Genomic DNA, 24,695 nt, shown 5'->3' with positions numbered 1-24,695 from the left:
ACCATCTGTGCAATGGACAGAACAGCACTTAATTTACAGTACTGATATGAGATTTACTGAACATAATACATTTTTTAATTTATTTATTTATTTACTAGAAAGGCAGAATGAATGACAGAGAGAAAGAGTCTTCCTTTTACTCAGTCACTTCCCAAATGGCCATAACAGCCATTGCTGGGCAGACTGAAGCCAAGAGCTAGGAACTCCATCTAACTCTCCTAGGTGGACAGCAGGCCCGAAGTACTTGGGCCACCTGCTGCTGCCTCCCCGGGCACATCAGCAGTGAGCAGGATCACAAGTTCCCCAGCAGCTGGGACTTGAGCCACACTTGACAGAGGATGCCAGCACCACAAGCAGTGGCTTCATCCACTGCACCCAACACTGGCCCCCAAGATAGGCTATTTAATGCATTAATAGTGTTGACACACCCCAAACATATATGCTAAGTAACCTCTCAGCCTCATAAAGTGATTCCATACCCCAAGTCTCCTGTGCAGCCCCAAGATGTGCCAGGCACCATTCTTGACCCTGAAACTTGGCAACCGCAACAGAAAATAACAGAATTCACACTCCCTCCCTTGTAGGCCAGCTCCAAAGATGTCTTCAAAAGAGAGCCCAGAACCCATCACTCCACACGGGCTCTCGGATGGGGCAGCTCCTGAGCAGGGAACCTTCCATCAGGACCTCAAACCGAGAGGCCCCTGATGCCGGAGAGAGGACTGCAGCTCACATGCTTGGCCACCATGGCTGGTTCCAACCCCACTTCCCCACACACACTAGCCTGTGACCTTCAGCATGCTGCATGCCCTCTTCGTGCCTCAGTTTCCTGTCTCACCAGGTTAGTCTGTGGGTTAAACATCACGTGTGAGAACACACTGATTGTCGTATCTGGAACTCCACAGTCCTAGAGCACCCATCTGAGTGGCACTATGCCTTAGAGCCCGGAGGAGGACACAAACTGGCCAGGGCATTGCACTCCCCACCTCACAGCTGCAGCCCCCCATTCTGTCTCCTGTGAGGACTAGGTGGGTGACACGGGGGCCAGATTACCAGCACCCCCTTGCCTAGTGCCCAGTGCTGCAGCTGCAGGCTGGACCACAGCTGGCTGGGGACACTGCTGGGTCCCGCTGCACAACCTGGGCAGCCGTAAAGGAAACTCCCCACTCCTGACTGCCAAACACTCAACTTGATTCACCTTCGTGGCCCGATTCTTCAGTGGCCTATCCTAGAACCCAAGACCTCAGACCTCTCCTTTACTGTATTTGGATGGTCCTGGCTTTTAATTTTTATTTTTCTTAAAGGAAAAAAAAATCTTGATGGTGGGGGGTGGAAAGCAGAAGTTATTTTTGAAATATAGACTGAGAGCTGACACTGTGGCACAGTAGGGGGGAAGCTGTCACCTGCAATGGCCAGTACCCCCAGTGGGCATCAGCCTGTGCCCCAGTTGCTCCACTCCCCATCCAGATCCCTGCTAAGGGCCTGGAAAAGCAGTCGAAAATGATCCAAGTGCTTGGGCCACTGCACCCATGTGGGACATCCAGATGAAGCTCCTGGCTCCTAACTTCAGCCTTACTCAGCTCCAGCTACTGTGACCATTTGGGGAGTGTAGCAGTGAATAAAAGATCTCTCTGTTTCTACTTCTCTGCAATGTTGACTTTCAAATAAATAAATCTTTAAAAATATATAGACAAATGGGGCGGGTGTCTGGCTGAGTGGTTGAGAAGCCCATGACTCGTCTGGGCGTGCCTGGGTTCAAGGCCTGGATTTGATCTTGATTTTAGCTTCCTCTGAGACTCCCCCTGGGAAGGCCTAGGCTAGTGGTGCCCTGCCACACATGGAAGACTCAGATTGAGTTCCCAGGCCCCAGCTTCTGCCTGACCCAGCCCTTAGACCCTGTGGACACTTGGGGAGGGAACCAGCAGATGGGAGGTCTCTCTGTCTCTTTGCTCTCAAATAAATGTGACTTTAAAAGACATACATTACACTGAGCCAGGGTTGTGGCACCATGCGTTAAACTGCCACCTGTGACACGAGCATCCCACATGAGCAACAGTTCAAGTCCCAGTTGTTCTGTTTCATATCCAGCTCCCACTAATGCATCCAGGAAGGTAACAGGAGATGGCCCAAGCACTTGAGCCCCTGCCACTCCCTATGTGGGTCCATGGCTCCAGCCTGGCTCAGCTCCACACTCCCGTGGCAGACCTACGTGGGTCCCTGGCTCCAGCCTGGCTCAGCTCCACACTCCCGTGTCAGACCTATGTGGGTCCCTGGCTCCAGCCTGGCTCAGCTCCAGGCATTGCAGCCATTTAGGGGAGTGAATCAGCAAATGGGGGGCCTCATTCTCTGTCTTTCTATTACTTTGTCTCGCAAATAAATAAAATCTTTAAAAATAAAAATAAAATGCAAGAGCTAAACAGATACATAGAGAAACGATTTGAGAATATAGGGCATTATAGTTAACATTTTAGGATTTCAACTGGAACTATAGTTAAGTATTAAACAAAAGATGTTAAAAAGTTTAAGATTTATTTATTGGAAAGATAGTTACAGAGAGAGAAAAGACGGAAAGACAGAACAAGAAAGATCTTGCATCTGCCAGCTCATCCCCCACCCCTAAATAGTCACAATGGCCGGAGCTGAGTGGATCTGCAGCCAGGAACCTCCTCCAGGACTCTCACGTGGCCGCAGAGGCCCAAATTCTTAGGTATCCTCTGCTACCTTTCCAAGCACATCAGCAGAGAGCCTGAACAGAAGTGGAGCAGCTGGGACTTGAACCAGCACCCATAAGAGATACTGGCGACACAGGCCTTGGCTTTATCTGCTACAACACAGCGCAGGCCCCAGAATCCAGATTGTTTATTGTGTATTTCTTTAAGGAAAGTCTGTGTTGGCAAAGGAAGAAATGAGAAAGAATCCAGTACTGTCTCCCCTGGCTGAGCGTCCTGACCTCGCCAAAGAGATCAGTTACCCTGCAGGCCAAATCCTGCCTACTTGCCTGTCTTTACAAAAATCACATTTTATAAAAACACAATCACATTCAATCATGTACTTTTTGTTTAAGGTTGCTTTCCTATTAAAACCAGAGATGGGTAGTTGCAACTGAGACCATGTGTCCACAAAACCAGGAACATTTAATACCTGAACCTTCACACACAGCTTGCCTGCTGTCATACATATGGATGAGCTACACATCCTTTCCTATACCTCAGGAGGAACTCTGAGGATGGAGCAAGAAAGAGCTGTGAAAAGTCTCTAAAATAATGTCTAAAGAAACTCTCATAAGCCAATATGAAATGTAATCAAAAAGCATAACAAGGGAGCTGGCATTGTAGGATAGCAGGGTAAGCCACTGCCCGAGTTGCTGGCATCTCATCTGTGTGGCAGTTTCAGTCGCTGCTACTCTACTTCTAAGCCAGCTTCCTACCGGTGCACCTGGAAAAGTAGCTGAAGATGGCACAAGTACTTGTGTACCTGCCACCACATACAGCACCCAGAGTTCCAGCTCCTGGCTTCAGCCTGGCCCAGCCAGCTACTCTGGCTATTTGGAGGGGGGCGGGGCAGTGAATCAATGGATTGAAGATATCTCTCTCTTCCTCTCCTTGTACAACTGCCTTTCAATTAAATAAACAAATCTTTATTTAACAGAAAAAAAGCCTAACAGATAAAGGTGGGACACACTCTTCATGATGCACTAAACAAGAAATCCAAGCTAACATATTTGGAAGTATAGGAGCTGGTAGGATGGCTCAACTGGTTAATCCTCCTCCTATGGCACCGGCAACCCATGTGGGTGTCAGTTCGTGTCCCAACAGCTCCAGCTCCAATCAAACTCCCTGCATATAACCTGGAAAAGCAATGGAGGATGGCTCAAGTCCTTGGGTTCCTGCAACCTTGTGGGAAAGCCAGAAGCTCCTGTTCCTGGCTCCTGGCTGTGAATGGGCTCAGTTCTGGTACTGAGGACATCTGGGGACTGAACCAGCAGAGGGAAAAATCTGTTTCTCCTTCTCTGTATAAATCTGCCTTTCGAATAAAATAAATAAATCTTTAAAAAGCAATTTGGAAGTGTACTTAATAATGAGGTGTTACACCAATCACATCCTATATGGGCTCCAGTTCACGTCCTGGCTGCTCCATTTCCAATCCAGCTCTCTGCAGATGTCCTGGAAAAACAGCTGAGGACGGCCCAATTCCTGGGGCTCCTGCGCCAACGGGGGAGACTTGCAAGAAGATCCCGGCTCCTGGCTTTGGCCTGACCCAGCAGATGGAAAACTTCACTTTCTCTGCCTCTACCTTTCCCTCACTCGAAGTCCATCTTTCAAATACAGAAATAAAATACGGTGTTGTCATTTCCACATTGTTGGCAAAAAAAAAAAAATTGTAAGACTGGCAAAAATCCACAGTTAGCAGAGATGCTGGTGAGTGAGTACATGCGGTTAACAGTCACGCATCATCTATTAAAAAAAAGTAAATGCACCCATCTCACATGTGAACACAACAAGCGCATGTCTAGCGTCCTGCACAAAATCAAATACTCAGGCACCAAGTGTGTTCTATTAAGATACATGATTTGGAACATCAGAAAGTACACAAATGACCTTCCACGGGGAAGAGCTTAAATAAATTGTGCTACAGTTATATTGCCTAATTCTTTTCCGTCACTTTATAGAAAACAAAGAAAGCTGTAAAAAAAAATCTATTAAGAAATATTAAATGAAATACCTAGTCCCAGGAAATACATGTAATACAAAATTGTACTGAAAGTCCTGAAACCCAAACAGGTGTGTGTGATATATATGATTAAAAGATCACAACTCTTCAATGCTAGTTTGTTCGTTTTGAAGGGAGAGAATAGTAACAGGAAAGGCCACATTTTAGGTTCTGAATGATATTCTGAGGTATTGTGTAATGTAAACTGCTTAAACAATTTGAACAAAACAGTAGAGGTTGAAAGTCTGGAGTTGTTGCATAAAGGGTTAACTGCCACCTGCAACACAAATATCCCATATGGACCACAAATTTGCATTCTGGCTGCTCCACTTCCAACCCAGTTTTCTACTAATATGCCTAGAAAACCAGCAGATAATAGCCCAAATACGTGACCCCACCACCACCCATGTGGGAGACCCTGGGGGTCCAGGCTCTTGGCTTTGCCTGGCTCAGCCCTGGCCAATGCGGACATTGGACACTGAGCCAGTAGAGGAAGATCCTTCTCTTTCTCTCTCCCTTTTCCTGCAATTCTGCCTTTCAAATTAATAAAATAAGTCTTTATCTGAGCCTGGCACAGTAGCCTAGTGGCAAAGTCCTCACCTAGCATGAATCAAGATCCCATAGGGGAGTGGTTTGTGTCCCAGCTGCTCCACTTCCCAGTCAACTCCCTGCTTGTGCCCTGGGAAAGCAGTCAAGGATAGCCCAAGGCCTTGGAACCCTGCACCAGTGTGGGAGACCTGGAAGAGGCTCCTGGCTCCTAGGATCAGATCCACTCATCTCTGGCCGTGACGGCCACTTGGGAGTGAACCAGCAGAGGAAAAGTCTTTCTCTCTGTCTCTCCTCTCTGTAAATCTGACTTCCCAATTTAAATAAATAAATCTTCTTTTAAAGCCTTTATTAAAAAAAAAAAAATGTAGGACTTGGAGACAAGCAGATCCAACACACCTAGAGGAAACTCCATGCACAGAAAGGCAGGAAGATATTGTAAACTAAATCTCTTTTATAACTCAGATCCTTTCACAGCCAGCGTAAGTAAACACACATTACAATCTGTGGGCGACCATTTTCAGTGACTTTTTACTTAGAAATAATTTCAAACTTAGAAAAGAGATGCCAGAATAAAGGCAGGGTAAAGTGTGACACTTAACCTAGTTTCACCTATCACAGCCACTTTGCCCCACTTGCTTTATAATCTTCACTGCCCTCAGCCATCCTCCCTTTCCCTACCTCTCCTCTGGGCAGTCTAGCTAACAGCATTTTTGCTTCTGAACATTTGACAAGAAACTGCAAATGCTATGGCATGTTACCCCTTAACACTTCAGTGTGCTTCCTGTAAATAAGATTCTCAACATAACCACTCTCATAAATTAAACTACTTCACACTGCTGCCCACATTTCAATTTTTTCAGCTAACACAACGTAGTCCTCTTGAGCATTTGCCTATGGTCCAGGATCAGCTATTACTTCTAGCTCTGACATTTCATTATCTGAAAGGGACAGAGAATGAATAAGAGCCAGCAAATACGTGCAGACAATCAGAAATAAAGAACTGCCAAAAATAAGACAGCTGAGAAACAGCCAGAAGCAACAGAACAGGTAAGCCGGGACAGAGTTCAGGAATTAAAAGGGAAACTTTGGGGCCCTTCTGTAAAATTCAGACAGGAGCTTCTTAGAAATGTGTGGCCGGAGAGGAAGCAAATGGAATCTAGGGATGGGTTGGGGTACACCTGTTTAGGTACACCAGCAGGGTACAGCTGTTCAGCACGGATGAGGACACTGAGATTGTCTCGGCAGCAGAGGCCCAGCATCCCCTCTGCACGGTCCTCTTTGCAGCTTCCCGTGTAGGACTGGCCGTGGCACCAGCAACCTCTTGCCTCTGACTTTCCCATCTCTAGATTACAGCTACTGCACAGCCCCGCACGCTCTCAGCTCTAGAGTGGCTCACCACAGCCTGGCACCTCCCCTCAGTGGCTCAATTCTGGACGGTTCTGAGAGTCAGGATTAGACCACAGATGCGCCCACCAGTCCTTGGGTCCTCAGCACATTGTGTCAGCACCTACTTCCTTCTTAGAAAAATTCCTTTCTCACCCTACCTAGACCAGTTTCTGTTTTCTGCAACTAAAACGTTGGCAGAGCAAGACAGATGGCCGAGAAGGAAATAGGCAAGCAAGATCACAAAGATTGTGATCAGAGCTTAGAGCAAATTACACCGGATGCCGAGCAGCGCAGACAGCAAGGCTGCTTTGAAAATGAGACAGGAGAGCCTCACTAGGAGCCTGACCGTCACAGCAATTACAGGAAGCTGAGGATCCGTGCGGTGGCGGCGGAATCAGCCAAGCCAGGAAACTTACAGGCCAAAGCAAGCACTTGAACTGGGAAGCAGTGTGGAATGTTCAGGAAATCCAGCCGCAGCTGGAGTAGCTATACTGCCGCGAACAGTGGGGGAGAAGGACAGGAGACGAAGTTAGAGGAAGGCAAAAAAAAAAAAAGGCAGACCATGCAGGTTAAGACTCAGAACAAGAGCTTGCTTCTAAATACTTGAACAGACACTTGTTAGCTTTGTGCAGAAGAGCAACAAGTAACTAGGGCGTGGAAAAAGAGCCCTGGGGCTGCTGAGTGGAGAGTGGATTGCAGACTCAGGAAGCAGGAGAGAGCAAGAGGCGGGGTTGGCCCTGGCGATGATCAAGAGGGTGTGGAGCCCACTGCAGACTCAGTTGGAACAAGCTGACAGCTGGGATGGAGTGGCAGGGGAAGCAAAACTCAAGAGCAAGAATCACGCAGGAGGGGATGATTTTTTTTCTGTTGCTTTGTTTTAATGCAGGGCCTTTTTTTGAATGAGCAATGCAAAGCTTTTTAAAAATTATTATTTATTTAAGCAATGCTGCTTTAAATCGATTCCCAAAACCCAGTGTCTGTTCCTGAAAATTACAGCAAGGATTACCTCCCGTTGCCCGTGGTGGCATGGAATGCTTCCTGGTCTTTAATAAGCAAGCCTAGTGTTCATTAAAATGCCACAAGCCCCTCAGTTCTACAGCCTCTGAACCAAATTTACTCAGCCTATATCATTTTTTTTTAAACGAGGGGAAAGGGGGGGGCCTGGCATGGTAGCCTAGTGGCCAAAGTCCTCAACTTGCATCAACCAGGTTCATGTCCCAGCTGCCCCACTTCCCATCCAGAAAAAAAGTAGGGAAAGTAGTCGAGGATGGCCAAAGCCTTGGGACCCTGTACCCACAGGGAACACCCAAAAGAGGCTCCTGGTTTCAGACAACTCAGCTGCGGCTGTGGCAGCCAACAGATCTTTCTCACTGTATCTCCTTCTCTCCATAAATCTGCCTTTCCAATAAAAATAAATAAATCTTACCAAAAAAAAGGCAATGTTGTCTTTGAATACACCAACCACAGATCCTTCACTGAATCTATAAATAACGTCCAGTGGCAGCAACACCTCAGGGGAAACAAAACTAGCATCTTAGGGTACTCTTATATGCTAAGTATCTTGCAAAAAAAAAAAATCTGTTTTCAAAAAGATGCTGCCCCGGGCCCAGCGCAGTAGCCTGATGGCTAAAGTCCTCACCTTCAATGCATTGGGATCCCATATGGACGCTGGTTCTAATCCCAGCAGCCCCACTTCCCATCCAGCTCCCTGCTTGTGGCCTGGGAAAGCAGTTTAGGACGGCCCAACTCCTTGGGACCCTGCAACCATGTGGGAGACCTAGAAGAGGCTCCAGGCTGCGGGTCACTGGCTTCTGATCGTTGCAGCTCCGACCACTGTGGTCACTTGGGGAATGAATCATCAGGCGGAAGATCTTCCTCTCTGTCTCTCCTCTCTATATATACCTGACTTTGCAATAAAAAATAAAATAAATCTTAAAAAGATGCTGCCCCGATTGGCCCAGAGAGTGATGTGAGAACCTGGGATTCCTTTAGTTCTGAGTGAAAGCAAGGGGATTCAGGGCTGGTAAAGTTCCGGGGACCCTTGGCTCCAGCACACAACCGCCTGAGGCAGCTGCAGGCGGAGGGAGAGAAAGAGGAAGAGAAAGAGGCGGAAAGAGGTTCCTAGAGGAACCACACCCATCCGTCTAGCCGACCACACAGCACAGCAGCTCAGGTTCCTAGGGTCTGGCAGAGGGGGAGGACCCAGGGCATGAGACACAGCCTGTGGAATTCCTCAACATGCCTGCCCTTGCCTGGCTCGACCGCTGCATTTCCGCTTACACTCGTCGCTTTCATCTGTTCTTTCCAAGTAGAACCGAGACGGGAGAAAACGAAACTAAAGGCACTGGATCAGCATTGCTTTCTTCATCAGAAGACATAGACACAAGGAAGACCATTCCCCCAATACAGGAAGGTGAAAAAGCCTCCCCCCCCCCCCTGTCAAAAATGACAACAGGAAAAAAAGAGACCCACTCTGTAACAAGGTCAAGGAATATCAGAATTCCAGCTGCACACACACACTGCGGCTCCCCAGCCCGAACTACCCTCCTTGGTAGCATGTTTTGTCCAGGCGTGAGCCTGCTCCCCCAGCTCCTTCATCTGCCCAGAGCAAGAAGGGCAATCATCCCATCGCGCCAAGTCCAGCTCACACACTGCCTAAATGACAGATGTCAAAGCTAGAAGGAACTTTATAGAACAGACCCTCAGTTTCAGCTCCTTCATGCTGCCTTTGAGAAACACCAAGGCCCAATAAGGGTTAAGGGACTTCCTCTAAGTCCATCACACAGCTCATCTTTTAAGGCTTTGACCTGGAAAGCAAGTCAGAGGATGCCCTGGCAAGTGGAAGGCCACCCTCTTCTAGCCAGATGTCTGGGCCCCCAACCTCAGCGGAACCTATTCTCCGCTTCTCCCTGGAGCCTGGGGCCGCTGACATCAGCTCGGAGCACTCTCCTGCCCTTCAGCCCAGACAGGGTTGCTGGTACCCACATTCTCCAGGAGGATCACAACTTGTCTTACCCATCACCTTAACCCTGTATTGAGCTATCCCGTGTATAGAATGGGCCCACAGTCAGTCAAAAGGCCACACTGAACAATCAAAAACATGTGAGATGCAGCTCCTGTGGCACTAGCCTTACCTCCTGGCAAGCAACTTGCACACCTGCAACGGCCACCTGAACCCTGCCCTCCCCGCTGCTCCTCGGCTGAAGCTGTGAAACGTACACACCGCTGCCCTTGCTGGGGTTAATTCTGGATGTTGACTGTTAAAGCCTTATTTCTGGGTAGATTCAGGAGTGTGTTTCTAGAAGCGACTGGCCTATGAATCAGTGAGCTGAGTAAGAGAGATATGCCTCACCCATTGTAGACAGACACCGTCCAGTCGGCCAAGGGCCCAGACAGAACAGAAATGCAAAAGAAAATTGAATTCCCTCTCCCTCTCTCTCCTGCGCAGCAGGGGCATCCTTCTCCTGCCCTTGGACATCAGAGCACCAGGCTGTGGCTCAGACTGCAGGACATGCACCAGTGCCCCCTGCCCCAGGGCCTCAGGCCAGCCCTGCTGCTGCCTTCCCTCGTTTTTCAGCTTACAGATGACACAACACAGGGTGGGAGGGTGTCGCCCCACTCCCAGTTTTCCCCAGTTTCTCTAGGCCTCTAACAGCCTGCCCCCTCCAGCCTGGTTTCCCACATGCCCACCACCCACAGATCCACCAACTCTATATCTTAACCCTGCTTACTTACTTTCCCTGGAACACACTCCGAGGGCTCCCTCATTACCACTCACTTCTTCTGCAGTCTAACTGCTACTCAAGACATGGTCCCCTCCAGGAAATCAGCCCCGACTACTCACCTCTCCAGGACACAGAGAGGTGGTTCCAGCATCTCTCCTCCATGGCTCTCAACACACATGTGCCTCCAGCAGCCACCAGACCCTAACCCAGAGCAGGTGCTCTGTTTGCCTCTCCAATTTCCAGAACAACACCCAGTGCATATCACGCCTAGTAATCCCCACCTCCAGCTATCATTAGACAAAAAGGAAAAAAGAACAATGTACCATTTCACTGAAATATTTTAAAAGGGGAAGATGTTAGCATCCTAATCTGTAACACCATGTGAATACATCCAGAGATCACAGCAACAAAAGCATTCACTCCACAGCCACAGTCTTACATAGAAGCACAAAATGACACCAGGAGCTGCCAGCCAGCAAGGACCTCACCAATGAGGCATCATAGCCATACTGTAAACTGATGTAAATGGACTTGGTACACTGGGGGGAGGGAGGAGGGAGGGCACAGACCCCAGAGGAGAAGACAGCTGTGAGACAAACTTCCAGAGTTCCCCAGGAAGTCTCGCCAGTGCTCTTGGAGCTGTCTTTGAGAACAGATCACAAAGTGGCTTGGGAAGGGGCACCTGGAATGGAAACTGGGGAGCAGGGAGGTATCACAGATGGCCACACAGAAGCCATGAGCCTGCTAGTGTCGACAATATCAGATTCACAGTGTGGATAATGAGTAACAGAACCCACCGTCAGGGACTTGAGATAAGCAGGCCAACAGCTACCTGCCTGCAGCAGCACAGCTGCACCAGCCACTTGCAAGGAGGCAAAGAGGAGTTGGAATACAGGGCAGCGGAGAGACAATGAATGCATGCTTCATGTAGAAAGTAGGAGTCCATTCAAAGGATAGATGGGGTTTTAAGAGAGATGCTAGACTGAACAGTTCAGTAAAGTTACCTGTTAACCTGAGCTGGGGCTAAGACTATAAGATGATAAACTAATGCTGCGTCTTCCTTCCTCTAGTCTGCACCAGCCAGGCACAAACCCCTGTCCCATCCATGCCCTTACCTACAAATAGCTCAAGGTCCCTCATCAAGAAAATGCTCAGGGAGCCACAGGGGTCAATCTGCCTGCTCCCTTCCCCATCCTCTGCACCCACTAGAAGGAGGGTGGGATTGAATCCCACTGCGCCTTAGGTGACATCCCCACCACCAACCCGTGCAGAAAACCTGAATTACCACAGGACAATCCCTCCCTCCTTCTCTCCCTCACTGGCCACCAGAGTCCTCCTTCCTGTTCTCACTGAAAAGCTCCGTCCACTCTGCCCCTTGTTTCCCAGCCTCTGTTCTTCCCCTGCCTTGCCACAGCCAGCTGACTCCTGCTATCCTCCCAGCTGCCAACTCCACAATCTGGTTGCACTGACTTCAGCAGATCTATCCTGAAACACGCAAGCTGATCGTATCTCTCTGGCACAAAGCCTTTCAGCAGATCCCGCCCAAGCTCCTTAGGGTGACGTTCCAAACTGTATTCCATGACCTGATCCAGACTTTCCAGTCTCCATTCAGACCTATCCCAGCTTCCAGCATGCCATGCACTTTATCCTGCTTGCTCTGTCCAGCGCAATCTTGCTCATCCTTCAAAATCCAGTTCAAATACATCTCTTCTTTGGAGCTCTTGCTAGCCTCTAACTAGTGTGGCCAAACCTGCAGTGCACCTGCAGTGATAGCAAAATGCCGAGAGCACAGCATTTGTTTCCAGCACTCTGCTTTGCATGATCTGTTATGCAGCCCTCCTACCTGGCACCTACTCTGACCCAAAACAGAACAGTAATTTGCGTCGCTGTCTTTGGTTAGACTTTCTGTGCTTCTCAAGGACTGTAACTATCTTGTTTCATCCCCTTTAAGTTTCAACTTTTCAAATCTGTAATTATTTCAATGTCATGATACTTCCATAAATACTACTCAATTTAAGTTTCCGTAGGTGTCCTATAATAAAGAGTGATGGGAAATAACAATTACTCTAGTTTTCCAGTATCTAAAGACTGGAGGCACTCAAAAGATACACAATGGTGAAAAGAACAAATGATTCTGATTCCAAGAAAATTATGGCAAACTATGCCCATATCCCATATGGATTACCTGGGTTTGAGTCCTGACAATACGTACAAGTCCAGCTTCCTGTGAACACACACCCTGGTAAGCAGCGGGTGAGGACATATGTAGTTGTGGGAGAACTGGATTTATTTCAGGGTTTTAGGCTCTGGCCTGGCCCAGTGTGGGCTGAGGCAAGCATCTGGGAGTAAACAATGGACGATGTCTCTCTCTCTCTCACTTGCTCTCTATCTTTCATACTTTCAAATAAGTCATTACTATCAAGAAGAACTCAATGAATGAAATATGGCAATCAGTTTATAAATATGTCATCTAAACTTCCAGTGGGAAAATGTTCTAAATCAGAATTAGATCTTTTAAAACCTGGGCTGAGAGCAGGTGTTTGACTAGAGTTAAGAAGCTGGTGAAAATGCCTGCTTCCCAGATAACAATGTCTCAGTACAACCCCCAGCTCCAGCTCCTTCTTCCAGCTTCCTGCTAATACAGCCCCGGAGAGAGGTAGTCACACAGGACTTGGCTTCCTACCTCCCAAAAGGTAGTACAGCTTCAGTTCCTAGCTCCTGGATTTGGCCCAGCCTACTGTACCTGTTATAGGCATTCGGGGAACAAACCAATGATGGGAGCGCTCTGTAACTTTCATTCTCTCTGCCTCTCAAATAAATAAATCCTGGACCAAAAAGTAGACCATGAATGCCTTTGTTACAGAAACTATTTCTTTCCCGCAATACAGTGTTCCCAAACTATTTTTCATTATTACCCCCCCAAAGTGCTATTTTAGATCCCCCAAATTTGCATCCTTCTGTGAAGTTTTAATACTACAGCGCTATATGTCTGTTTCAAAATGAGTAAATAAAAATTTTTAAAGTTACAATAGAAATGTCAAAGCTAGTAACATTTACTCTTACAATCATATTCACTAAGAAACTATTTATAATAGAATGTTACATGTACAAATTACCAACATTAACTATATAACATCATAATCAAACTTTTCAAAACATTATTTTTCCAGAAAGACAACTGAAAAAATGATTTTCTTAAAAATTATTTGTAGTGAACTTAATTTTCGTATCATATAATTTGTGCCTTAACAAGGGGCTATAACAATAGCAAAACTACAAAGGCAAATGGGGGAATCAGGAGTAATCCTAACAACCTCTTAACACGAGGTCATGCGCATAGAGCAGGGAGGGGTCCCCAGAGTGGAGCAGGCGGACAGGAGGAGGCTTGTATCCCAACCCTGAAGACTCCTAGATCCTCACCAAGGACTATCAGTATGAGCACCGAGGACTACATCCCTACTGCCAAGGAGACCACGGGGAAATGGAGTGCCTTGGGAGACCAAGAACTCTGAGGTCACCCACCCCCAATTGGATCTACCACATGGGATGGAAGAAGCCCAAATCCTGCCTTGCAGGATCCAAGGTCATTGGAACAACAACCAGGATCCCTGAGCGGTCCGCAGAAACAGAACAGTAAACTTCCTTCAAGACTAGGGAGAGGAGCTTTCTCTGGTCCTTGTCTGCTTCCAATTTTGGGTCCCCACCCCCTCTCGTAACAACCATCAGGAGCGCTCCAGAAACCCCTCAAAACAAACAAACAAACAAAACTAGAATAGATAGACAGAGAACAACAAGGAAAGCTTAGAAACAGACAGGAAACGGTCAGCGGGGATGCACTTATAACTCACTGGGTGGGACACAAAGATTAGTTACTCCTCACTGGGGTATGGAAGATTTCTCTGCACACCCCTCCTAAACATGCTCACCTAAACTGTTAGAATTATAGAGTTAGACCACCTGAAAAACAGCCAGGTTCAGCTAAAACGTGCTTCAATGCTATAAACTGCTAAATACTAAAATTAAAATAGGCATGAGACAGCTGAATAGCAATCTAAGCCATTTTAAGATGTATAGAACACGGTTGAATATAAACCAAAATTGAAATGTCTATGAAGAAGTCACAGGTTGTGGTTGAGAACCTGCATTCTCCTATTAACATATTGGTTAATCAATACCATGTCAATTAATGCCACAATGTTGTAAATGGTTGGAAATATTAAGTTGGGGCTTATAATTGATTGGGATGATACTCTGCCGGCTCTACCTTCAGACCAGAGATGGTCTCACCAAGAAACCATTGAACTTACCAGGACAATAAGATGCTGGACTTTACGCTTGGTAAATACCTCCAATGAAAGAATGTCAACTGAATTTGAACTATGGAAATGCAACAAGGTGGAGCAATCCATCATGGGGGGAGGGTTTTGGGAGGGGTGGGGGGAATCCCAGTGCATAAAAAATGTATCACATAATGCAATGTAATTAATTTTAAAAAATGAAATGCAATAAAAATACGTTTAAAAAAAACCAAGGGGTTATATATTCATTCAGGCTTTGTCAATAGTTTCCTTCTCAGGCAGGTTGATTAAAAGAACTAGATAATGAAATACAAACTATTTTCACTTAAATCTCAAACTCTAAACCATACACAAAAAAACTACAGAGGCAGTTCATGGCAGTCCATTAACTGTGGAAATGCCCAATCAAAAATACAACTTCAAGAATGTCCTGACCTTACATACATTCAATATATCTTCCATGAACTCTGCAAATACCCTCCATGACACACCCAAAAAAATCCAACTAGAGATTTTAATGCTAAGAAATAAGATTAGGGGCTGCACAGTGGTGTGACAGGCTAGTTTTCCACCTGTGGTGCTGGCATCCCATATGGACATTCATTGGAGTCCCAGCTGCTCCACTTTTAATCCAGCTCCCTGCTGATGGAAAGGAAGGCAGAAAAGGATAGTCTAAACCTTGGACCCTTGAACCAAAAGTTCCTGGCTCCCAGTTTTGGAGTGGCCCTACTCTGGCCATTTTTGCCATTTAAGGAGTAAAACAGCAGATGGAATATATTCTCCCTCTCTCTCTCTCTCTCTCTCCCTAATACTGACTTTTCAACTAAAATAAATACATTTTTTTAAAAAGGAGAGAAAATTCATCCACCACCACCATGACTGTGGGAGATCGCCCCTGGATCCCTGCCTGCTTGGCCTCTGTGGGAGGTCACAGGCACATGGCACACTGTGTCCCAGGGGGACCCCCCCCACAATGGTTTCTGCTGAGACCTCAAACTGGCCTGTTTACTGGCTTTGCAGGTGAAAGCAATGAGTTGCACCCCAGTCTCTTCTCTGTCCTTGGACAAGCTGTGCTAGAACTTCCTTGATAAGCAACTCTGAGAGGTCAGTTGCAGCCACATTATCTGCCAGCCTACCTGGTATATGTGACCTACAGCCTACCTGCCAGCCTTGTTGTTCGTGACCTAGGACATGACTGGAGGAACAGACAGATAGACATGCCTTCTAGTCAATTGTGATGCTGTTACTGGGTGGGAGGACTGCTGGGAGGTGCCCCCTTGCCTTCCTCTTTCTTAGTCTACATAAGCTTATGCTTGCAATACAATAAACAGACATGCTCAATCAGACTGTCTCTGGTGGTTCTTACTGCTGAAGCACCTCATCCCCTGTGGTTTCAGGGGCCTACTGGACAGAAAATCCCAGAGAATGACAGCTTCTTTACTATTACCATTTCTTTTGGTACTTGGAAAGAGAAAGGATTTCCATATTATTAGTCCTTTCCCAAAAAGGAGTCCCTTTTTTTCCTCCACCAAAAGCAAGGTTTCAGAGCTGGAAGAATACTTAGGAATCCTCCAATCCCTGCTTCTTCAGCAGAAGAAACTGAAGGATCCCTCAAGAGGCTGGGAAGCTTGTTGAGTCAAGGTCACTGTCAGGTTCTGTTACAGCTCCAGGCTAGCACGGGGCATGGTGCCTAAATAATCAGATATCTGCACACATCAATGAATGAATGACTTTGGAGCAAAGAGCACAGAGTCCAGCTTTTCTCATTCGTAGCCTGGTGCTCTCCCAACTATGTTACCTTGTCCTTTTCCACTTGCCAAGAGTTCCAGAAATGACCACCAAGACAATGACACGCCTCTGAAATGGATGAAAAGTTTCCTAGCTGAAATGAAGGATTCTACACACCTAGTAAAGAGCCAAGAATACGGTCTTCTTCTCTCCAGTCTACAGCACTCTCTCCACATTTGCTCAGCTGGCCTTCAGGGCTTCTCCACGGCACTTGTCTGTGTCATGCTTCTCTGCCCAGACAGAAAGCTCTGGAGAGCCAAAACGGTGTCTTCTCTTAAGTTTGAACACAGAGCAATGTTCAATGGACGCTACAAAGTATATGCCAACAGATACGGTGTCCCATGAGCAGACTGCATATGGACAATGCTAGAATCAGAGATGTGTCTGGTATGTAAGAAGTGAGTGGATGAAGGAAGAAGAAAAACTGAGAACTTACTAAGCCATTAGTCATTCAACAAATTTTACTTAAGAAGTATCTACCAGGCTCTCTGGTACTCCAATAATGACCACAAAGCTAAGCCCTGGTCATCAGCTAATAGGTCTCCATCCATGGGAACATCCTCTAGACAATGGCCATACCTAGCATGCCCACATGTCAGCCTGGCCAGCACAGGCCAGCACTCACCATGAACACTGTCTCAACAACATGTTGAAGTCTAAACAGTCAGTCATATAGTTCTAGGCACAGCAAATCTTTCTGGATAAGCAGACCAAGACTCACAGTGATCTCTCCACATTCATGGCCAACTTTGCTTCTTCCATTCTTCACAACAGCTGAACCAAATGACTACATTTAGCGAAGCAGCTGGGAACACATCTGGGATACGTGACTGGGACCTTCATGCAGAAGGCTCTGCATGCGAGGACCACAGACATTTAATACACCACAGAAAGGTGCAAAGACTTCAGGAAGGAAACGAAAGTATGGTCCCAGTGCTATGAAAGTATTACTACCTTGATTACAGAGAACTAGGCCAGGAAGACAGAAGAAAAAAGACTGGCTCCAGGTCATATATAGACAGCCTAAAGCTATAAATAAGTTTCCATGGATGAAAATAGCAACAAAGACGCTATTTCATCAATTCCCTGTATGAGTAGTGGAAAACTTTCAATCACATACAGATGCAGCTAAACACGTTCTCCACGGATCTGCGGTCTCCGGATCCCAAAAGCTCAGGGCAGGCGGTAGGTAAGGAAGATGCCGGAGAGCCCGGCTGAGCTGTAGTTCGCTTTTTGTTGTTTTCATTTGGGACACACAGCATTCATCGTCAGGGGTTCCCTAGCACTAACCCGCCTTCTCCATATCTTCCACTATTGCATCATTGGAAACTAAAACCTTCCGACTGGCGACTTGTAAAATCCCAGCCGGTTAAAATGGCAGCAGCCACCGCAGCAGTGGGTGCTGGGGCTGCCGGCCTTGGCCTCCACTTCCAGCTCCGGAGTGCGCCCGGTGCTGAAAAAGGAGCAGTCGGTGAATCCACAGGTCCGCCGCACCGCCACGGGAGGCGGCAGTGGTGCCCGAGACTGGGGAGAAAGGGGGAACCCACGAGAAGCACCGACCCTCAGTCAGTCACCGGCAATGAGGACTTGGCGTGGGGACGGGACCAGACAAACCACCTCCCGATGGGCTGCACACACACCCTCGGTCCCCGCTTCCCCGAGCTGTTCCCCCTCTTTCGGCCGAACGCCAGGTTAACTTCCACAAAAGGTGAGGTTCCCAGGTTGAGAACCAACGGCAGGCTTGGACTTTGCACAGTCCTCGCGTCTCCCAGAGAGACTGAACTGCGGGTCTTCCACCCTCGCTGGCGCGCACCCAGCGCGCGGCTGGACGGGCGCGAATTCCCATCCATTCCGAGCCCACCCACCTTCCGCGCTGGGGGCGCCCACTCAAAGCCCCTGTCCCTGCTTGGGCGCGCCAGCCCGGCCGTCCCAGAGTCAGGGGGCGGGACCTCTGCCGGCCCGGGCGAGCTCACTCCCCTCCCATATCCCGGGTCCCTGTCCCAGGCGCCGGGGCAGTGTCTGCGCTCCCCATCAGTTACTACCTCGTCAGCTTCCAGGTCCGCTCGGTTGCTTACGAGCGCCATGTTTCTCCTCTGGCGGCTGCCGCTCAGAAGCCGACAGTTTCTCCACTCTGGGGGCAGCACAGCTTTGCTAAGGGAGGAACCCGGCGGGGCCTCCACTGCTCACCCCGCCCCCCGAGCCCAGCAGCACCCACTTCCCGAGCGGACGCCGGGCGGCCGCCCCGCCTCCAGCTCCGCCCCTGCACGAGGCTGCGACCGCGGAGCAGCCAACCAGGCTCCCTCTGCGTGGGGCGGAGACACCTAGTAGACGGCTAGTCTTTGGGGCTTTTCTGTCCTCTGGGAGTGAGCCTCAAGGGTGCCGGTCGCCTCGGCTCGGAAGGGCGCAGCCGACCAGGCCAAGGTCGCAGCGGCGCTCCACTTGGGCGTCCACGTGGTCCTCCTTCGGGTGCCACTCTGTTTCTCTCGCCTGTGGGGGTTTGGGGGGGGCGGTGGTAGACGGAGGAGACCTGCGTCTTGCAGGTGTGGCCGGAGGACAGGCGTGGGGCACGGTCACCTAGAGGTCCCTGGACGCCACCTACCTAGGCACTGAATCAAGGTCGCCTCCAGGTACAGGGACTCTGTTTACGAAAGGTAAAAACCCACAGCCACTTACACAGCTGACAGTTGTTAATAACCTTTCCCCTGCCACTGATTTGCGTTTATACTCCCTTGTGTGTATCCCTCACGGAAACCTTCTGTAGGTCCAGTTACGTGTTTGATTTGTGCTTCACTCTGAGGTTTCGTAAGGACACGGATGCTGTTTTCAAAGCTGTATCCGCCAGCACCTAGAGCCCTGCCTTGGGGGTGATAGGCATTCCCTGAAGACTGACTGGGTTCACAAGAATATTGTTTCTGATGGAAAGTAACTGACCTTTCCACATGGAAAGTTTAAAGGGTGTTTCTGTTAGGAGATTAGAAGGGCAAGCTTTATTTTACATCCAAGAAAACTTAAACTGAAGTGTCAGTGCAATGACAGGTGCATTGCAGAGTGCATCCTTTCATAATCTAGAACTTGCCCAAAAGTTCTTTAGGACACTTTTAGTTTCTTACCCTCACCCTCCTTTTCTGGCAACCCTGGTCTGTATACTTTCTATCAGTATTGGTTTGCCTTTTCTAAAATTTCATATAAATGTAACCATACAGCATGGAGTGTTATGTGTTTGGCTCATGAAGGGACGACCTACTGGCAATGATAAGTGTAAAAACGGCTGATCGTTCAGGGATCTTCTTTGGCCAGGTCTGTGCTCACTGCCGTGCATGTGTGACTATTATATATTCTAAACTCCATGAAGTAGAGCGCTCTTGCAGAGTTCTGAGAGTTCCAATAACTAGCCTGAGGTTGGCCAGCTATTAAGGAAGCAGGGATGCCAGCAGCCTGGCCCCAGGTAGGTAACCCTTGCTCCAACAGTCTCCTGCCAGGCCCCTCCCAACTCCACTTCAATAGAACAGCGGCCTACACATGTCTATCACACGCATTTACAGTGAGTCATCCCTGCATCTCTGATCCTTGCTCATTTTGAGTCACTAGGTCCCTTTATACTGGAAAAATAAAAATGGACTCTAGCCTAGAAACAACATGGAAAAATGCCTTAGATGCCGGTGACAGGTGTATAACTGACTGTACCATGGAATCATTGAATTGTGTATTTATAATAAGTGAATTTTATGATTGTGGTATATAAATTAAGGCTGTTTTTTGAAGAGATGCAAAAGAACTTGGCTCTAAAGTGTTTAAGTGAGAAATCTTGATTTTTCAAAGATCTATTTTTATGGATACAGTTTTTTGGTGTTTTTTTCATATCAGGGATCTGATCTAGAGCCATGTACACCTTAAACTTACAGATGAACAGTGTTCATGTTTCAGCTATACACACTGAAAGCCTTAACATGATGTGCTAGTTACTGAAACATCTAATCAAATCTGCCTTGCTCCTGCCAGATGTCAACTTCCTTTTCTAGCACATGTGTGGTTTCCCAAGATTCCAAGTCATAAATATAAAGCAGCTTTTTTTAAAAGAATAATTAGAGTAGAATCATTTTTTTAAATGGCAGACCTGCCCTGCACAGTTTGCTGCTAACATGTTGTAATAGTCAAATGAGATTACTCAGGCCATTTCCCAGAATTCACTAGCACAGGCCTTAAGCAAGAGAAGTATCTGAATTGTTTTATTTTAGAGCCACACCTACTGAGAGCTTTTAGGTTTCAAAAGAAACCTAGTATTGCCGACAGGCTGTCTACAGCAAAAATACATTTAGTAAGTGATGCATTCATGGCTTTTGAGTAATAAGTTCACAGTACATTAGGCATTATTGTTTAAATTTGCAATGCAAAAATTTTAGCATAATCCACTAATGAGAAAGATTTAAAGAATGAAAATAACATGTAGTCTGCCAAGTAAATATTGTTTCTAAGGGCAGCATGGCAGGCATGATGACTGTCTTCAGTGCTCACTCTCTTTAATGCCAGCTCATGTTTTTACAATTATATGAGAACTGTGCACTTTGAGGTCCCTGAGTGACCTAAAAAGGAACAATCCACATCCCTGAGAGAGGCTTAAATGCTGTGGGGGAAAAACCACGTTGTTAGTGGAGGCTGAAATCCTGACTTAAGGATATCTGTTCCCGGCATTTAGAGTTGGGTAAATATTCATCTTGCCCTACTGAACCATTGTTTGTTTGCTTTTTAAAAATATATACGTGATTTTTCCAGTCACCTTCCACTTATTTTCACAATCTTTAGCATAATCTTTAGCATAATTTCACAGTTGTTTAGCATAATCTCAGTTTTTCAGATGAGCACAAAACGTGACCCAGAGAAGAGAGCCCAAATATAAAAGCAAACCATGGTGATCTGTGACCTTAGGGCAAGATTTTTACTTTTAATCATTTTATTACAGATTGTTTTATTTTAACATCTGTATTTTAATTTGAAAAATGTTTTTATTTGAATGAGTGTCAGAAAAACAGGTTTTTTTTTTCCATCAGCTGATTCATTCCTCAAATACCTGCAGCAGTTAAAGCTGAGCTGAGCTGAACCAAGAGCCAAGAACTCCATCCACATCTATCACATGGGGGGTAGGGCCCCAAGCATTGAGCAGTCACCTGCTGCCTCCCCAGATGCACATTGGCAGGAAGCTGGATCAAAAGCAGAGAAGCTGGGATTCAAATCAGAAACCCAAGTATGGGATGTAGGGCCCCAATGTCATCTTAACATGCCATGCCACAATGCCTGCCCCCAAGGGTTGAAAATTTTCTTAAAAGACCAGTGTGTGGGGGGAGGATGGCAGGAGGGAGGCAGCACAATGGCTCAACTGGCTAACCCTCTACTTCCAAACCCCAGCGTCCCATATGGGCGCCAGTTCTAACCCCGGCAGCTCCACTTCCCATCCAGCTCCCTGCTTGTGGCCTGGAAAGCAGTCGAGCATGGCCCAAAGCCTTGGGACCCTGCACCTACATGGGAGACTAACAAAAAAATTTCAGGCTCCTGGATTTGCACTAGCTCAGCTTCACTATTACCGTCATTTGGGGAGTGAACCAATGGATGGAAGGTCTTTGTCTCTCTGTTTCTCCTTGTCTCTGTAAAACTGCTTTTCCAATTAAAAAAAAAAAGTCTTTAAAGAAAGAGCTTAGGAGAACCAGCCCATTTTAAAAAAAAAAAGGCAAATAACAGATTGATCGTTGGCAAACCTATCAGTTCACCTCTTAGGATTCCCATATCCCAGATCAAAGTCCCTCAGTTTGAGTTACAAGTCCACTTCTGTTCCAGTTTTCTGCTAATAGTCACCTTGGGTGGTAGCAGGTGATGATTCAAGTGCTTGGGTCACTGCCATTCCCTTGGGAGATCCAGACATCCAGTTTCCTAACTTCAGCTGGTCCACTCCACGCTGTTGTGAACATTTGGGGTATGAGCTAATGGGTAGAAGATTCTCACTCATTCATTCTCTCTCTCTCCCTCTCACCTTCTCTCCTTTTCAAATCTATATAACTATCTCTCATTTAAGAATCAATGGGATAAACAAATCTTAAAAGAAAAAAAAAAGTCAATGGGAACTGTGGCAGAAGCTGCTTCTTGCCACTTGCATTCATGCTCCCCTGAAGATACTAAAGGTATAAGCAACAGAATCTGATTTGCTGGAGGGCAGCAGAGAGCCTGAGAGGGGAAAACACACATTTTCAAGAATGACTGTATTACTAAAAATGGTCAATGTAACTACAAATCAGCTGTTGAAATATATTTGCTTGTCACCAGGATGGCTTTTTAAAGGAAAGTGACAACTGGAGTAAGTCATCTTTTACTCTTTTGTCCTCCCACCCTCCTCCCTGCAGCCTAGAACACATGTGAAAGTCAGAGCTGCTGCCACTGTGAGGTAACTAACACACTGAGAATGGAAGCCGTAAGCCAGAACAGCAGAACTAAGACAGGGGTCGAGGTTCCTGATAACCATGAAGCTGCTGCACAAGTCTCGGAAACCTCCGGGTATCTATTATGTGAGTAATACATTGATTTTCTTCCTTAGTTACATTTCTGTTATAGTCAAACAAACCTGAATCTAGAGATGTGAGTATCTAATTGAAGATGGTTTGGACGGATACATGCTCCCACTCACCCGACAACGTCACCGGAGAACTTCTGCTCTGTGCTGGCCCAGACAGTAGCCGACTGGGAGCTACCGTGCCTGGCGCACTTCTCTCCTGAGGCCCCTTCCCCCAAGTCCTTTTCCTTGATTCTGTTTTGCCTTTTCTGGCTCCTCTCACACCACTAGGATGTTTTATTGTCCTGCAAGTCCGCACACTAACGAACTCCAGCACCTTCTTTAAATAACATTCTCATTGTATTTCATACATAGTATAGTTAATTTAAATAATTATCTTCAATCATCTTCAGCAATTCTATTCTCACTGCTTCTTTTAGGGCTGGTATTTACAGTTCTCTGGAATAGACGCTTTGGGTTTATATCAGGCAGCAACTGGAACAGTGGTCACAGATCCCAACATTCCTTGCAGGACTTACACATTATAATATTTCTATTCCAGCATCAGTTTTGACTCAGCACTGTATTTTGATGTGCCTAAAAACTATAGTTCTCAAACTTGAGCATACACCTGTTTGTCTTGTTAAAACATGGACTGCCGGCCCGAATCCCCAGAGATTATAATTAGGGAGGTCTGGGGTAAGTCCACTTACTGCTGCTGCTTGTGCTCCTAACTCAAACCCCATGCTTTAAGACCACTGCTCTGAAGTTTGGCAGGCAATTTGAGCCACTCTTAGCATCAAACATAAGCAACTGTTTGGCTTCCAAAGGTAGCCTACCAACTACAAATTTAAGAAGAAAAACAAGAAAAGTGACTTTTGTTGAGTTATGGTCTGAATGTTGGTGAATCACAATGTTCATATTGTGAAACACCCAAAATGGTAATGTTAAGAGATGGGTTCTGTTAGGAAATTGTTAAGTCGTGTGTGGCCATATAAAAAGTTGAAGGGGATTGTCTTGGCCCTTCTGCCATGTGAGATTTAGTAGGAGATTTTTAGCTTCACTAGGCCCTGAATCATTCTAGAACATTGATCTTGGACTTTCCAGCTTCTAGTACTATTAGAAATAAACTTCTGCTTTTAGTAGATTACTCAGTCTCAGCAGCCCTAAGGGACCAAGACATCTTGCTACTAAGACACATATGACCTAACACTAATATCCTATATAATGAGAAACTTACTATTCATAGTAGCTAAGATGTGGAATGACCTAGGTGATCACTCACTGATGAATGGATAAAGAGATATAGTATAGGGCCTGGTGTGATGCTCAGCTGCAAACACCAGGGTTCCATGTGGATGCCAGTTCCTGTCCCAGCTGTTGTACTTCCCATCCAATTCCCTGCTTGTGGCCTGGGAAAGTAGCAGTAGATGGCTCAAATCTTGGGACCCTGCACCTGTGTAGGAGACATGGAGGAAGCTCCTGGCTCCTGGTTTGGGAAGAGCCTAGCTCTCACTGTTGCGGCCATTTAGGGAGTAAACCAGCAGATAGAAAATCTTTGTGTCTCTCTTTCTCTCTGTAAGACTGCCATTCTATTAAAAACAAATAAATCTTTTTAAAAAAGGCAGTATATGTCCAGTGGAATATTATTCAACCATTAAAGAGAACAAGAGCTGTCATTTGTAGACTATGCATGTGCCTAGTATGAAG

The 24,695-nt window shown here is 46.7% G+C and overlaps 1 protein-coding gene across 2 annotated transcripts in view; it reads right to left on the bottom strand.

The window, feature by feature from the left end:
* The window catches only part of TTC39B (tetratricopeptide repeat domain 39B), a 108,959-nt gene extending 90,345 nt beyond the window's left edge, over positions 1 to 18,614 (bottom strand). For both annotated transcript variants that reach the window (XM_058672921.1, XM_058672919.1), the window contains exon 1: positions 18,496 to 18,614. In XM_058672921.1, the coding sequence (XP_058528904.1) occupies positions 18,496 to 18,537 (42 nt within the window). In that variant the 5' untranslated portion in view covers positions 18,538 to 18,614. The remainder of the gene's footprint in view (positions 1 to 18,495) is intronic.
* Between the last annotated feature and the right edge of the window lie 6,081 nt (positions 18,615 to 24,695).

Source organism: Ochotona princeps, chromosome 14 (assembly GCF_030435755.1).
Source record: "Ochotona princeps isolate mOchPri1 chromosome 14, mOchPri1.hap1, whole genome shotgun sequence".
Lineage (NCBI taxonomy): Eukaryota > Metazoa > Chordata > Mammalia > Lagomorpha > Ochotonidae > Ochotona > Ochotona princeps.
Note: the sequence above shows the minus strand (reverse complement) of the source record. Positions and strands in the feature narration are given on the sequence as shown.